The sequence below is a fragment of the Marmota flaviventris genome, chromosome 17, assembly GCF_047511675.1.
Source record: "Marmota flaviventris isolate mMarFla1 chromosome 17, mMarFla1.hap1, whole genome shotgun sequence".
NCBI lineage: Eukaryota > Metazoa > Chordata > Mammalia > Rodentia > Sciuridae > Marmota > Marmota flaviventris.
Genome location: NC_092514.1, coordinates 45,799,918 through 45,816,197, shown reverse-complemented (window position 1 = coordinate 45,816,197; position 16,280 = coordinate 45,799,918). Strand labels below are relative to the sequence as shown.

At 45.7% G+C, this 16,280-nt stretch overlaps 1 protein-coding gene across 6 annotated transcripts in view; it reads left to right on the top strand.

The window, feature by feature from the left end:
• The first annotated feature begins 4,737 nt into the window (after positions 1-4,737).
• The window catches only part of Msi2 (musashi RNA binding protein 2), a 369,627-nt gene continuing 358,084 nt past the window's right edge, over positions 4,738-16,280 (top strand). For all 6 annotated transcript variants that reach the window (XM_071602928.1, XM_071602927.1, XM_027950228.2 and 3 more), the window contains exons 1-5: positions 4,738-4,813; positions 5,124-5,164; positions 5,519-5,600; positions 6,327-6,411; positions 10,315-10,356. In XM_071602928.1, coding sequence (XP_071459029.1) covers positions 4,752-4,813; positions 5,124-5,164; positions 5,519-5,600; positions 6,327-6,411; positions 10,315-10,356 — 312 coding nt within the window. In that variant the 5' untranslated portion in view covers positions 4,738-4,751. The remainder of the gene's footprint in view (positions 4,814-5,123; positions 5,165-5,518; positions 5,601-6,326; positions 6,412-10,314; positions 10,357-16,280) is intronic.

The following is a 16,280-nucleotide window of genomic DNA, read 5'->3' as shown; positions in this document are numbered from 1 at the left end:
ACCACATACAAATAAAGATGTTGTGTCCGCCGAAAACTAAAAAATAAATATTAAAAAATCCTCTCTCTCTCTCTCTCTCTCTCTAAAAAAAAAATTAATAAACTAGGGACTAGGAACGTGGCTCAGTGGTTGAGCACTTGTCTTGCATGCGTGAAGCCCTGGGTTCAATTCCCAGTATGGCCAAAAAACCAAAATTTAAAAAAAAAGAAAAGAAAAAGAAAAAAAATTAATGAACCAGAAAAAGAGTGTTAGCAAAACTAAAATCTGATTCTTCAAAAACACTAGTAGAAAAGTGGAAAGAAAACACTACTAAAGAAGTAGGTCCCTGGAAAAATTAATCCAGATAAGGGAAGATACATATAATATCTGGAATGAAAAAAATGGATATTATGGATAGATACAGCAGGTCAAAAGATACTAAGTGAAAACTATGTATTGCATTTTGTCAGGTACATTTGAAAACCTAGATGGTATGGATAATTTCCTTGAAAAACATAGTGTGCAAAAATGGATTCAAAAAGAAAACAGAAAACTTCAACAGATCTATAACCATTAAGGAAATGAAATCAGTAGTTAAAAATCAACCTAGGAAATGGCTCTCCCGGACCCATTTTTACTGGCAAGTTTAGGAAACATTCAAGGAACACATAATTCCAATCTTAAACACACTGTTCCAGAAAATGGAAAAAGAAGGAACATTAACCAGTTCCTTTTAGGAGGCCAGTATAACTAGAGAAAGGGACTATGAAAAGGGGGAAATTGCAGCCAATTTGACTTCTGAACATGGATACAAATTAGATGTTGACTTTCATTCATTCTTTCATCCCTTCACTCATTTACTCACTTAATAATGATTTATTGTCAGCCATGTACCAGTAGGCACTGTTCTGGTACAAGGAGAGTAAAAATGGGATGGGAGCTTGTGGCTTGGTGGAGGAGATGGGCAATAAAGCAAATGATCACACAGGTACACAGAGGACGTTCTGGCAGGTTAACAGTGTACCTCTAAGGGCATGACTGGTCAAAGAGGTCTGGGAAAGCTTTCAGATACATAAGTGCACTAAGAGTGGTTGTGAGACAACTGTTTTTTTTTTTTTTTTTGTAAATATTTATTTTTTTAGATGTGATGGACACAACACAATGCCTTTATTTATTTATTTATTATTATCATTATTTTTTATGTAGTGTTGATGATCCAACCCGGGGCCCGCCCATGCGAGGGGAGCGCTCTACCGCTGAGCCACAATCCCAGCCCCAGACAACTCTTTTGAAAGCTGTTGCAGGGCCTTGGGTGGTGGTGGGGATCGAGGATGAAGTAGTGAGAAAAACAGATTTGAGAGATATTTAGGAGGTGAAACCCCGGACCCTCTTGATAGGTTGCATGAGGAAGGGGTGTTGTTTTCAAATGGCTGGGATCTGTTTTAGGGAACCCTAAAAGAGGGTCAGAGGTAGGGGAAAAGAGCATGCAAGTGGTTTTTGACACGTTCAGTGGGAATGTTGAATAAGAAATTGACCAGAACCTGGAAATCTTTGGGAAGGTCATGGCTGGAGATTTTGAGTGACATCAGCATGTAGGTGACATTTAAACCCATCCCACTGAGAAGTCATCCAGGGAGGGTGTGTAACTAGAGGTGAGACTAGAATGAACCCGCAAATATAAAGGAAAGGCAGAGAGGGGAGAGTCTGAACAGAGTTGGAGAAGGGCTGGTAAGCGATGAGGGAAAGCAGAAGAAAGTGGGTATTAGGAGAGCTAGCAAAGATGGAGTCTCAAGCAGGGCTACCCAACAGTGTTAAGACTTTTAAGAGGGGTGAGATCTAACATTTCACTAGTGGAATTTTCCTGATGCAGGGGCTACCTTGAGTGAGCTGGAGAAGAAATACATAATAATCATAAATAATGTAGTGCAAAGGCACAGCAAGAAGGTGTTCCTTGGGACAATGAAACTCTTCCACATCTTGATTCTGGCATTGGTTACAGGATTCTGTGCATTTGTCAAGACTGAGAATTACAAAGCAAGAAGAGGTAGCCACAATGTACTGCAGCGGCAGGAGAATCAGGAGTTCACAGCCAGTCTCAGCAACTTAGTGAGGCCCTAAGCAACTCAGTGAGATACTGCCCCTAATAAAATACAAAAAGGGGCTGGGGATGTGGCTCACTGGTTAAATGCCCTTGGGTGTAATTCCTGGTACCAAAAAAAAAAAAAAAAAAAAAAAAATTCACTATAGTGATGGAGACTTAAAATCTAGTCCTTTCTCAGCCACTGAGTTGGTCCCTTTAGGGCAGGCCCCTCTCAGGGTTTTCTTCCAGTTCACTAAGTGTCAGCTTGTGTAGGTCTACACCAGTAAGAACAGCACCCATTCTCACCTTGCAAAGGAGAGAATAAATATTGAGGCAGCAGAGCCAAGGGCATGAACTGATGACTAGGCCCCTTCTTGGTAACTCACTGGTAGAGGTAAGGATGGGGCCTGACAGTGTAGCATCTCTGACATCTTGGGTAAAATGAGGGGGTTGGATTAGGAAAGGCCTTTCAAGCTCAGAGTATGGTAGTTGTAAAAACCCAAAACACAATCCAATTAGCTCTATTGTCCTCATTTTGTTATTGGGAATAATAATAAACAATTATCATCAAAACTGGCTCTTCAATGCATGAGACCCCCAGATGATTTGAGAATCGGCTTGGAGCAATGGCAAATGATTTAAAGCTTCAAAGTGCCATCTAAAATGGGATTAAGTAATGATTGGTTATGAACATGACCCCACATAGGTTTGCAAGGAGAAAGAGTTCTATAACTTTTGTTCACGTCAAACACTTCACCCCCACCCCATCAATCTTGTCAAGGGGGAATTATCCCAATTCAGAGGACAGGGAGATTGAGAGTCTGGACACCCAAGGATTTGGTTGGTGTTGAGTTTTTCCAAATGTTCCACGTTTAAAGACCCACAGTAGATTTGGTGCAGTTTTGGTGTTGAGTGTATTCCATTGTCTTCTAATCCTAATGAAAATTAACAGAAAAGTGTTAATTGGGCATCAATTCATACTTAACCTTAATCTGAATATTTGATGAACCGCAACTTTATGTTGCCCCTCATGCCATATTAACTTAGTTTACTGTAATAATATAAAATAATAAGTATAATTGTATCCTTATTGTTTTAAATACCCCATAAATTGAATCCAGCCTGAATTTGGCCAGCTTTAAATGGAATCTGCTGGAGAAATGTGCGATGCCTTTGGGAAGCTACAAATATCATGTTTTGAGGTTTTTCATTGAGCAAGGGGGGGGGGATTATCAAGCATTTATTAGGCACCTACTGTGTGCCTGGATCTATGCTGTGCCATAATGCTTCTGTGATGGTGATGGTGGTGGTGTGTGTGTCTGAAGCCTTCTGCTACCCCAATGACCTCCCCAGGTCTTGAGGTCTTGGGCTATTTCAATCTCATGCATTTTACTATCTCAGCATATAAAGCCTGGGTAACTTGAGAAAGAATAAAATATATTATAACGGACGGGTTGGAGAGGGGTTTCCTGAAATAACTACCTTCCCAGCCATCCCAGAGACGCTCCAAAACTACTTCTCACTATGTACAAACATTGGCTCTGAATCCCGATCATTTGACCTTGACCCCTATAAAACCGATTTTATTATATTTTTAAAACGCTGTACGATTCACGCGGAAACTCTTTCCTGGGCACTTTCTCGCCATTGGAATCGCGTCAGTTTCTCAAAGTTCCAAAATAACCTTTCCCCAGTACAGATCCGTACCTCCGCCGGTGAAGGGCGGGGAGCCGCACAAGACGTGCCGGTGTGGAGAGCGAGCGAGCCAGCGAACTTGCAGCGCGAAAGGAAAATAAAACTTGTGGCTGGTGTTTGTGCCGGAGGGTCTCCGCCATCCCGGAGTCCCCAGATCCTGGGGGAGGGGGGGTGTCTCGGGAGCCGCCAGAGGAGCGCCAGGGTGTGGGCTTGCTCCCTACGTCCTTGACCTAAATTTTTGCGCGGTGGCTTGAAACTGGGCGCAGACCAGGGCGGGCGGCTAGTGCCATCCCCAGGTCCCGGCGGCGGCAGGGGACCGCGAGCGAACTTGAATGGAGAGGCCGAACAGGGGGAGGGGGGCGTCTTCTCCCGGGCCCGGGTGGGGAGCCGCGGCGAGCTCCCCGCGCCTCCCCCTTCCCCGATCCTCCCGCCCCCCGCAGCCCATGTGATCCAGGGAAGTCGGGGTGCGCTCCCCTTTTTTTTTTTTTTTTTTCCGCCCGTCTGTCCGGAGGCGGGGCCCCCTTCGGGCCTCGGGGCTCGCGCGCGTCGACCCCAAGGGTCCAGCAGCTGGGGGGGGCCGAGTGAGCGCGCGCGCGGGCAGGCGGGGGCCGCACCGGGGTGCGTGACGTCACCGCATTGGTTACACGACGTTCTAGAACTCCGCCCCACGTGCGCCGGGGAGGAGGGGGAGGAGGAGGAGGAGGAGGAGGAGGAGATGGGGGTGGGGAGGAGGAGGGGGAGAGGTGGGGATGGGCCGGGGGGGCGGGGACGGGGGGTGTGCGAGGCGGCGGGGCTGAGCTAAGCCGAGCCCACGTGTGACGGCTCTCGCCGCTGCCCCGGCTCCGCCGCTCGCAGAGAGATTCGGAGGAGCCCGGGCGGGGGGGAGGAGGCGGGGGAGGAGGGAGCGGAGATCTCGGGGCTCGGAGCCGGCCGCCGCTCCGCTCCGATCGCTGTGGGGCTCGGTGTTTCGGGGGTGGGGGGGCGGGGGGGCTCCGATATGGAGGCAAATGGGAGCCAAGGCACCTCGGGCAGCGCCAACGACTCCCAGCACGACCCCGGGTAAGTTTCCAGCCGCTGCCCACCGCGCCGCCGCCGCCGCCGCCGGGCTCGCTCTCCTTGCCGCGGCGCGGGGACGGCGGTGCGCGGAGCCGGGCATCTCCGCGCCCCCCCCACTCCCGCCCTTCCGCGCCCCCCCCCAGTGGAAGTTACACACCTTTGGATGGCGTTTCGCCGCCACCTTCTCCCCCACCCCACCTCCCGGCTCGCGCTCGATCGCTCCCCCCCGCTTTCCTTTTAGCTTTTGTAAGTTACACGTCAAAATGGCCGATCTGACATCGGTGCTCACTTCTGTTATGTTTTCTCCCTCTAGTAAAATGTTTATCGGTGGACTGAGCTGGCAGACCTCACCAGGTAAGGGAGGGAGGGGGGGACGCCTGGGTCCCCCCCTTCTTGGCTTCTTTATTGCTCTTTGTTATCCCGGTGTAGGAGCCCCCCCCCCCCCCGCCATTGGCTCCCCACTTCTCCTGTGCAAGGTTATTTATTTTATTTTTTTTAAATAGCAAATCCTTTCCGAGCCCTCTACACGACCTCTGTGGCCGAATTCCCCCGCCCGCGTGTGCAAAAAAATTGCAGAAAACAAAACAGAATAACAACAGAAAACTACTTTTGGTTTTTGTCCTTGATCAAAATTTGCATTGCTTTTTTTTTTCTTTTCTCCACACCTTCTCTCTCTCCCCCCCCATCTCTCTCTTTCTCTCTCTACAGATAGCCTTAGAGACTATTTTAGCAAATTTGGAGAAATTAGAGAATGTATGGTCATGAGAGATCCCACTACGAAACGCTCCAGGTAAACCATTCCCTTCTGTTTTTTTTTTTTTTTTGCCTTTATTTTAGAACAAAGTTTTTAAGTTTTATTTTTGGAGGTGTCTTCGGAAGTAGCTAAGCGGATTTAGAATGGGGCTCAGGCTCGTGGCTGGTCCGGAACGTCACTCCCCCCCACCCCACCCCACCATAACCCCAAAGGTTATGGTTAATTAGGGCTGAACTCTGAATACAGAGATGCCCATCTCGTTCGCCTGAAGTCATTTCCCGTTGCTTCTTTTTCTCTTGTTTAAAATGACATTCAGCTTCATTCACTTTCCACATAGTTTTTTTTTTTTCCCCAATGTGTGCCTTCCTTATACTCCCAGCTCCCCAAACTCTGAAGTCCCCTCTTGGAAAGGTGGGTGAATCTCTCTGGGTTGCCGGACCCCCTCCGGAATACAACAAAGCCTTAAGAAAGGGAGGAGGAGAGGAAACTGAGGCGGCCAGGGTGGAGGCACCAGCCTCTTCCAAGTTACCTCCAGCCGCCCTGCCCCCCCGTTCCACTTCCCCCATTAACCTTGATATTTTTTTTTTCCTTCCTGCGAGGTAGAGGGCTGTAGGCAGGATAATAGACTTAGGGGAGGGACGTCGGGATGGGGGTTTGTGGGGGGCAACTTTTGCTCCCCTTCTGCATTAGGTCTTACTCCTTGTTGCTTTCAATGGTGTCACATTTTCTTGTTTGTTTTTCTCCCTCTTTGTCTCCTTTCAGAGGCTTCGGTTTCGTCACGTTCGCAGACCCAGCAAGTGTAGATAAAGTATTAGGTCAGCCCCACCATGAGTTAGATTCCAAGACGGTAGGTTGCTTTTTGTTTGTTTGTTGTTGTTGTGGTTGTTGTTGCTCGCCCCTTTTCAGGAACGATCTGGGCATTGACAGCCCTATTTAAAGGGACAGCGCCGTCTTTTGCTTCTGTGCTAGAAATGGGTACTTTTAAACCGAGCTAGCTAGCGAGTTGGCTCAGAAGTTTGCTGCGTTGGCTGGGTTTGGGGTTTTCTTTTAGAGCCTGTCCCATTGCAGCTTCGGGAGTCTGGGAGGAGGGGATTTGACTCCCCCGAGGGGCTATTCTCCCGGCCAGGGGGACCATACAGAGAAACTACCAGAGAGCAGAGGGAACTTTGTCACCCAGCACTGCCCGCGTTACCAACTGTGGCTGTGGGAATGGCTTGTTGGAGGCACAGCCTGCTTCCCGGCTGAGGGAAGCCAGGGTGGCAGGGGAGGGAGGGGGTGCCCATCCTGGGTCCAGGCAACAGGTTTCTCTTGGTGCACTTGGGATTTGGAATGCGGTTTGAGAAGAAAAGGAGTCGCTAGCAGAGCCAAGCTGGGCATCCAGTGGGGTGACTCCAGATGGCGTGAAACCGAAGCCTGATAAGGCCTTGGGTTTCAAAGTGATTTTTTTTTTTCTTGGCTCCTTTCATATGAGTGTGGGTACTTTTATAGCATTAGAAGTTTTTAAAATCCAGAGTGGAGAGGGGGAAAAGTTGCTAGGGTGAGGTCAGAGAGGAAGGGAAGAAAGAATTGTCAGTCTGTAATAATAAATGTAATGTTAGGGGAGACTGGGGAGTTCACAGTGTTTTATTTAAGCCCCTGTGTTGGCTTCCTGCCTCTCCTCCCTTCCCTGTACGTCTCGTCTACTGTAATTTCCCCACGATTTTTTTTTTTTTTTTATATATCTGCTTAAACAGAGGCCTCGAGGTGATGTTGGGATGTAGTGGTGGGCAGCGTGGGGCTCCACTTCTCTATGGTGGGCTCCAGGGATGGAGCTAGAGATGGGGTTCTCTTTCTAGTGGTCCATCATGGACTTGGGCAAGTTGTTCCCTGTCTCTGGCCTCAGTTTCCTCTTCTGTAAAACAAACAGAACGAGGCCATCTTCTAGGTTCTTTTGCCTTTGACATTGAAAGCCAATGGAATGGAACACTGAATGGAAGAGAAGAAAAGAAAAGAAAAAAAAAACTGACAACCTTTGATATGCATTCTTATTGATTTTGCAAATTCACCCTCTTTCTCTGATCAAAGAGGTCAGGGGCTGCCCTCTCTCTCCCCAGGAAAAGACCTCACATACTTAGTAGCTTTATTAATTGTCTTGGAAGTATTTTAGCTTATGGCTCAGACATTTTGTACTTTTAGAGAATTTAATTTGAGGAATAATCATTTGTAGGGTGATAACGGATGTCTGAGGATTTTTTTTTTCCTCCTTGACTTCTTGGCTAGATATTTCAAAAAACTCGTAAAATTAATGAGGAAAATCATCTCAAGGCAAATTCTTGAATTTCTGGTCCACTCCCCTCTCCCCACCTGGGTAGGAGAATTAGAATTTGGTTACTGTGGTGGCTGGTGGGTCGAATCCTTCAGCGTCAAGGGCATAGCCTACAGTTTCCCTCCCTAATTGTTTGTAGACGTGTTGTGGTAGCTATTATTTAGTATAACCTAGCTTTTGACTTTGTTTCAACGTTCAGTGCAGGAGGCAGAAGGCGGTTGGTTTATTGACATGGAAACGAGGATCTTGTTTACCCTTACCTTAAAAGCTTTGTTTAGGTAACGGCCATTCGCATCCAAATTAGTACCCTAGTGTTTCCTAGAGGACTGTAGATGCAGTAAGTAGAGTTGTACCTAACTAACTAATGTTTTAATTTTTGGTAGTTTTCTTTTTTTTTGTTGTTCATCTTTAAAAACTAGTTGACAGGGATGTACAAAAGGTTGGGATTTGCCATCTTGCCTTGACCCCTCCTCTCCTTTAGAGATCTCCGTGTGTAAACTTTGCACGCTGACCTCAGTGCCATGCGCGGATGTCACCACACACAGTATAGTTCCCAATTGGCTTTTGGTTTTGTCATTTTAGTTTTTTTATTAAAGCGTATCACATTTTTTCCTTGTGTCGTCTCCCCTTACCTCCTGAACTCTCCTTTGAGTGCCCTTTACCTTTTGTCCCGAAAACAAGGTGGACTTCTTTTACAATTGTGTGCTGGTCAGCTAAAAAAAATAAATAAATAAAATCCTTTCGAAGAGTGTTTTTGAACAGATGCGTCTGTCCTATGTTTGGTCAACAGAATGGAAAATCCACACCTGTTGTATTTCTCTTGTAGATGAGCTCTAGTCAGTGCTGGGCACACCTGTAGATGCAGTAATGTTAATCTTTATGAAAGGGTAGTTTCTAGATCAGAGATTTTTGGGGTCTCTTTTAGCGTTTGAAAAGTAATCTCTCATTTCTCAGGTGATGCTTCAAGGTAGAAAACACGAAACAGACTTTTATTAGGTCTTTAAACTACCTTAATAAAAGCGATAAATCCTTGTGCGTCTTTACTGCCCGGGGTCCTAGGGCATGTTAAGTCAGGGAACGGAGAAGCCATCAGTGGTGAGCTTTTCATCCTTTGCTCTTTTTCCCAAAGCATTATTTTTTTTTTCCCCTCCATGACAGAACTGAAAACAAATTCAGGTTTACTTTTTAGAAAGGAAAAAATTTAATGCAAAAGCCAAAAGCCTTTAAAAATAAATAACTTGCAGCAGTATTCATGCCCTGAGTTGGATTTTATCTAAAGATTTATGACATTTAGAATTTTGATGAAAATCTACAATGGAAAATATTTTTTTTTTCTTCTTTTTATCTATCCAGTAACTTTTTTTTTCTCCTCACTTCAGCCTGTTGGATTCAAATGCTTCTGTGGGAATTGTTTTGAGTTGTAAAAACTAGTCTCTGATTGAGAATCATGTGCTCTGCAGGCTTTTGATTTGAAGTGGAGAAGTTTTTCCATTGAGGTGGAGGTGGAGGTGGGGATACCCTAATTCTCAGACTAGATTCTGAATTTTTTTTTTTTTGGCGGTGCTGCTGTGGATTGAACCCGAGCCACATCCCCAGCCCTTCTTATTTTTCATTTTGAGACAGGGGTATTGCTAAGTTGCTGAGCCTGGCCTCATACTTGTGATCCTCCTTCCTCAGCCTCCCAAGTTGGTGGGATCACAGGTGGGAACCACCACTGATTGTGACTTTTTTTTTTTCCAGTAATTTTATTTTTCACCATCGCCAGGCCGACCTTTTCTTTTTTAATTTGAACTCGGGTCACTCATAGATTTTTACCCTATATGTTTTTTTTGTGTGTGTGTTTTTTTATCCGGGTGTATTTAGTTCAGATGCATTTTTTCTCTTTCTTTTTAAATTATTTTAAGAACCAAGTCCAGCTCCGCAGTTGTGGACACCTGCTTTCTTTTGAGGTATAACTACGGAACAGATCTTTTTGATTAATCCTGGGTCACTTTATTTTGCTAAAATTCAAGCAGAGCATTGTGTTGGATCTGATTACTTGGTGCTAGAAGGGCTTATGTTGAATTTTCAGGTTATGATTTTTTTTCAGTGATGACTTTGCTCCCGTCTTTTCTCCTGGACTCACATTGCAGATTAGCTGTGAGTAGCTTTTACTGGGCAGTGTCTGTGGAAGAGAATCCCTTGTCTAAATAAGGGTACATGACACCCGGTTTATGAAGAGCGTCACACACTGAGATGCACCATGAGGCATTTCAGAAAGGCCAATTTTGGAGGGATGACGAAAGCTGAGCTCAGCATTGAAGGGACTTTGCAGTTGCCCAAGAAGTTAATAAATGCCAAGATATAAGCCTGAGAAATGGGTGATTAATAATTAGGTGATTGATCCTATTTTTTCCCCTTTCCTTAGCATTTCACTGACTCCTACTTTTCTATTTTTCCCCCCAGATTGACCCCAAAGTTGCATTTCCTCGCCGAGCGCAACCCAAGGTAAGTAGGAGAACCAATGATAGGATTTTAGGATTTGCAATGGATGTAAGGATTTCAAGTTCCCATGGAGCTTTGACCATGCAGTGTTGAAACCCAATGTCCGCTGTACTTTAGGGTGTCAGCACGGGTGGCGAGTGCAGACCAGCGGTTCAATGAGATAACCCCATGGCTAGTGCGCCTCTAAGTTTGCTGTCCCCAGGTGGGTTCTGAGCATCCAGCTGGGGAGAGGGACAAGTCTGATCCTCAACTGGAGGAGTTGGCTCCGTCTGTTGTAATATTTATGCAAGTGTTCTGTTTATTTTTTAAGCGTTGCTGAGATCCTATTGGGAAAAGTGGAACATTTCTCTGTGACTCTCACTCTGGAGGGTACTCTTGAGTTGGAGTTTTTGGAGAGGAATAGAATGAATTTAGCTTGGAAACAACTTCCTAGACCCCCTAAAGCCATAAGTCTGAGAGCAGAAGCAGGGGATATCGTGGCTTCAAGTTGGTTGGATAAATCAGGGCAAACTTGAAACCAACAGTGTTGCTTATTTTGTGCCTGGGCGGACAAGTTCGGGAAATGTTGTAACCCCGAAGGAGTGATACTCCAAGACTTGCTGAAAGGATTGAGACAGGGCTGCACTTTTTTAGAAGTGTGTAGTTAACATAGTTTTCACTAAGCCTGCCTGCTAGGTGGCCCCAAGGACACAGCTACGTGAAGTCCACGGTTAGGTCGGAAGGGCTTAGGGGGTATGTGGTCAGTTTGCACTTTTGAGGTATGCTTTCTGCTTCCTTGTGTAACCTTGGAAGAGATACTTTTCTGTATCTGTGGCCTTGACCCTGTCAGGTGAAAGGGGAAGAGTTGAAGGTTCTAGATTGAAAGACGTAAAGGAAAAGGGTTATGTGGCTCTTTGCAAATTCAGTTTAATTCTTTAAGCATAGTCTCTTGGAGAGGAACCTTCTAACTATGAAGGGGAAAACAGTCTTGTACATTATCACAGAAAAAAGTGGGCTGTTTTGGATGATATTTTGAGAATTTCACGTCTGGATCCTGCTACGCGAGTGAGTGATTCTTTCTTTCTCTTCCTTTTTAAAGATGGAACCAGAATTCCTTAGGTAAATATACTGACATATTTTCTTAAGGTATTTTTTCCCCCCAATGCTTAAGTAGACGATAGGAATTAACGGACTGAAGAGGTTAGATTACTTCTGTACATAGCACAGCCTTTGGGATCATCTTAATGTGTGTAGTTGCTTTCCAAACTGTGTGATCCTTCACATTTCAGAAGGCTTCCCAGGCTTAGCGGTATTTCCTGGGTTTGGAAGAACTGCTGTTTCTTCCGTAAGTGTGAATCTTCAAATTTCCAGGTTAGTCATTTGATCACTCAGAAACTTGGATCAGATTACCCTAGAGGGAAGCTGGAAAAATCCCTGACTTGGTTAAAGCATGGGTTTGACCTGTTTTCTCTTCCCTTTTGTTATCCCTACCTCTCCCCTGCCCCCATTTTTTCTTTTTAAACTAGGAAGGCAATATTTCACTTTAATGTATTCTGTCATTTGTTTTTTTTTGGTGATACATTCAACTTGAAAACAAGATACACTATTTCTCAAACTTGTGGAATCATACATCTCCCAGTCCTCTGTGCTGTTGAGAGATGAATGGTCCAATGTGCATTAGTTGGTGGGGGGAACATGGAATTCTGGGGAATTTGTAATAATGACACTTGTCACCTAACAAAGGGCTTCTCTATCTCAGTTTCCTCATCTGTAAAATGGGAGTGATGACAGTAGCTTCCTCAGAGGGTTTTAGGGAAGAATAAAGGTCACGATGGTTCATGGCAAGAGCTTTGCAACTCATCATTACCATTATGATTGTCAGTTTAATCATCCTGAGGGTAGTAACGTTTGCAAGCTCCCCAGCCTGGCTTCAGATGCCAGTTGTGCCACTCATTAGCTGTGTGAACTTAGAAAAATTGCTTAACTTCCCCGAACCTCAGTTTTGCTTTCTCACAGGATTTTTCTACAGATTAAATAAAATTAATGTGCTTTAAAAAAGGCCTGGTGCACAGTGATACCATATGTAGTACCTGCCATTTTAACTGTTATTTTTTGTTAGGTCCTCACCCCAGCCCTGTGAGAGCTCAAGTAATAATAATGATACTAAGTGAATGTACATGCCAGGAACCGTTGTCAGGACTTGCTGTGCATTAATCCACGTAGTTCCCACCATGGCTTTAAGGTGGGTCTTAGTATTATCTCCAGCATATAGATGAGGAAACTGAGCCACTGATGGCTTGAGAAGTGGTACAGGAGATTCACTACACAACTTTGCTCCAGAACTGGACCTTTTACCATGTACTTTCCTATGGGGGTACCACTCGGCCTCCCTGCTCTATCACGGAGGAGGAGGAGACAGGCTCTGTCGAGGCCAACTGGGTGCTAGGAGCAGAGCCACAGCCAGACACTTCACATTGTGAAGTTCTGCAGTTTGAAATTAGGGTCTTTCTCTTCTCCCTGTGATATCATCCTGCTCTGTGAGCCTGATATATGTACTCTTTTTTTTTTTTTTTTTTGTGGTGCTGGGGATTGAACCCAGGGCCTTGTGCATGCGAGGCAAGCATTCCACCAACTGAGCTATATCCCCATTCTTCCAACTGAGCTATATTCCCAGCCCCTGTCATGTACTCTTGCTTCATCCAACCACTCAGTGGGGGGGATCCTTTTAGCCTGTTCTGGTTTGCTGCACCTCGTGAGGCACCCCGAGAACCATCGAGGTGTGTGGTGGTTGGGATTTGGAGCAGGGTGGAGAGAAAAGGCCATTACTGTCTGTCATTATTTTGAACAGAATTTGAGCTTGGCCACCAGCATTTCAGATTGAAGTCACTTTGGGGGACCACAGCCGGGCTGGCAGGAGTATAGAACTTTCAAAGAAAGCCTATGCATTGATTGTTTATCTCCCTTCAATGTAACTTCTACAAGTCTGCTTTAAAGGTCGCAGTGGCACAGTGAACTGGACCCCTCCTTGTGGACTGGCTGAGGACCTAGTAAAGGATAAGTCACTTTGCCTTTCAGTTAAAACTCATTTGTCTGCTTTCTAGTGGTCCCAGAGAAATATTCCATGGAGGTGTTAAAACAAGGCTAGTGGAAAGAAGCTGTAACTTAAGACGCAGGGAAATCTGTGGCAGTGAAGAACAGATTTTGTATTAGTACTGTCATAATATTCTTTAATGTATCATAAATAAAAATCTGTTTTGACCAGAATTTTAATGAGGGATGGAAGGAAGGGTTTGGAAGCCTGCAATTCAGTCATCACCCTTTGCGACGTCCATGTTCACATCTCAAGTGAGGTATAATGAGCTTTATTAACCAGTCCAGGGATAACTCTTTGGAGACCGGTGACCGTTAATTAGTGAAGTACATTTTGATCAGGAGAAGAAGAGGGTCCATTCAATATCTTTCTATTTTTTTTTTTTTTTCCGGATGATTACTTCATTTTGTAAAATATGTAAGAGTCTCCTCCTTCGTCTTTTTAAAAATTAAAATGGTCATGCTACTCTCAAAAGATGACTTAATTTGAAGCTGTTGGAGAAATGAGGATGATGGGGATCAATCATGCCATGTCCTTCCTTTGTCCCCTTTGGGCTGAAGTGTTGGCTGCCTGGAAGAGTTTCACTGGAGTCTGTGGCCGCTTTTTCTTCTGTGGAGGAACCAAGAGGCTCCTTAGCATCTATCGGCGAGAGTGGAGCCTGGTGTCACTCGCCATCTGTTCTAATTATCCTTGTGTATAAAAACACATTTCCCACTCCTCCCAATTGCCATTCCCCTCAAGTTCTATTTTTGTTTTTTAAATTTGAATTAATTTTTTAAAAAACTGATACATAAAAACATAAACATCGTCCATATTAACGGGGTGCCATGTGTCGCTTCAGTTCTTGCGCATCTTGAGCCTCCTTAAGGTTTTAGAGCCAAGAACCTTAGCTGATGACCTGGAGAGATCATTTCTTCAGCCTGTTGCCCCTCCAAGTCTCAGTTTCCATCTCTGTAAAAAAAAAAAAAAAAGTGAACATTTGTACCTATCACGTGGAACTGTTTAGAAGACGAATATAAAATTCTTTGCTGAGAGTCATGTACAAAGTGGCACCCAGCCAATGTCTGGTGATATTATCATTATAGAACCCTTATATTTTGTGGTACTAGGGATTGAACCGAGGCAGGGCTCTACCACTGAGCAGCATCCTCAGACCTATTTATTTATTTATTTATTAATGGAGATAGGGTTTTGCTAAACATTGCTGAGGCTGGCCTCCAATTTGCAATCTTCCCGCCTCAGCCTCCTGAGTAGCTGGGATTACAGGCCTGTTCCACTGTGTCCGGCTCGTTATAGAATTATTTTAATAGAACAACAACAACAATGAGAAAAATTACAATACTGGGATGCCCTCAGGAAAAAAAAAATCTCATTTGGAGCGTAAGCTCCCTGGTGGCAGGGAGCTGTTGACGGTCAGTGCTCAATAATTAAATGAATGATGTGAGTCGAGCCTGCCCTTTTCCCAGGGGAGGCATCTATCACCTAGTCGTGTTATGTTGGTTGTTTCAGGGCCCCACCACGGTTAAGATATGGAAGGGTTGAGCTAGTGGACAGGTTTTCCTGTTCCTTGTGTTGTCCTCTGATATGGCCTCAGGGCCCTGGAAGGTTCTCTCTGAAGCACGCATCCAGATGGGTGCTGTGGCAGCGCGGGCGATTTCACGCACACCTCCCGTTCCGGGGGAATGGTTTCTTGGCAGCTTCTCAAGGGCGAAGGGTGAGCTTCTTGCATCTGGCTTTCCCTCGCTGTGCTGCGGCGGGTCGGGTCACTCTAGCATCTTGCCATCTTGGGTGATCTGCAGCCGTCATTTTGGCAGCCACTGTTAACCGACCTGTCGGTGGCTTTTCTCGTCCCCACGAGGATGTGGTGGCGTGTCTGCGGCCCTTTTCCACCCCAGTGAGGACCTCGGAGGGATTAGTGGCTTAGCTTCTTGCTTGTCGGGAGAGCGCACTGCTCCTTCCTGCCTTCCAAGTCGGGAGCAGGTGTCAGCTTGCGGAGGAGGGGCAACTTGTCCTACAAATGTCCTCTCCCAGGATTTGCCTTTCCTCCCGTGCTGGCGTTGCCTTGCTAAGGTCAGTCAGCAGAGATGACAGAGCTCCTGGGCCCCCTGTCAGGTGTTTCTTGACACACAGGTGAGCCTCCTTTTCCTCCCAGGAAAGCGGGGAGAGGAAGGTAGCCGCGGAGGCTCCAGCTGACCATCTTGTGTGCCCCTTTAGGTGGCGTGCATTCTCATGTCCTATTTTGGCTTTTTAAACGTGGACATTCTTTGCTGGAAAGCCTGGGGAACACACCAGGGGATATTGCTCCTCATCTCGCCCCCTCTTGTTGGATTCTTATTTAGCAGGAGCTTGGGTAATGGTTCCCTCTGTGTGTGAACTCCATTTGCAGGGATTCTGGAAGCCCTCCGATTTTCCTGGTGCCGACTGAACACAGCCTTAATGTCATAGCCTCATGCTTCAGGTCCTTCAAGATCTGTGTGAGGGACTCTTGCCTCCCACTGCCTTGAATCCATGGTGCCTTGTGGACCCCCATCTCCTCATGCTGGTGTACACAACAGATCCCTTTTTGACAAAGCCTGGCTCAAGCCATCCCCACTCCCTCTTGGAAGCACAGCCCTGCATCCTTGCTTAAGGACGGGGGCCACATGCTGAGAAATGAGTCATGAGGTGATTTTTGTCATGCAAACCTCATAAAGGGTACTGCGCATACACGAACTAAAATGGCCAAGATGTCATCAGGCTGCATAATTGAACGGGACCACTGTTGTGTAGGTGGTGCCACCCCTGACCACAACATGACATGGTGCATGACTGTAATGCTTCTTTCCCTCGATTTCCACAGCACTTTACCTTTTCTTTG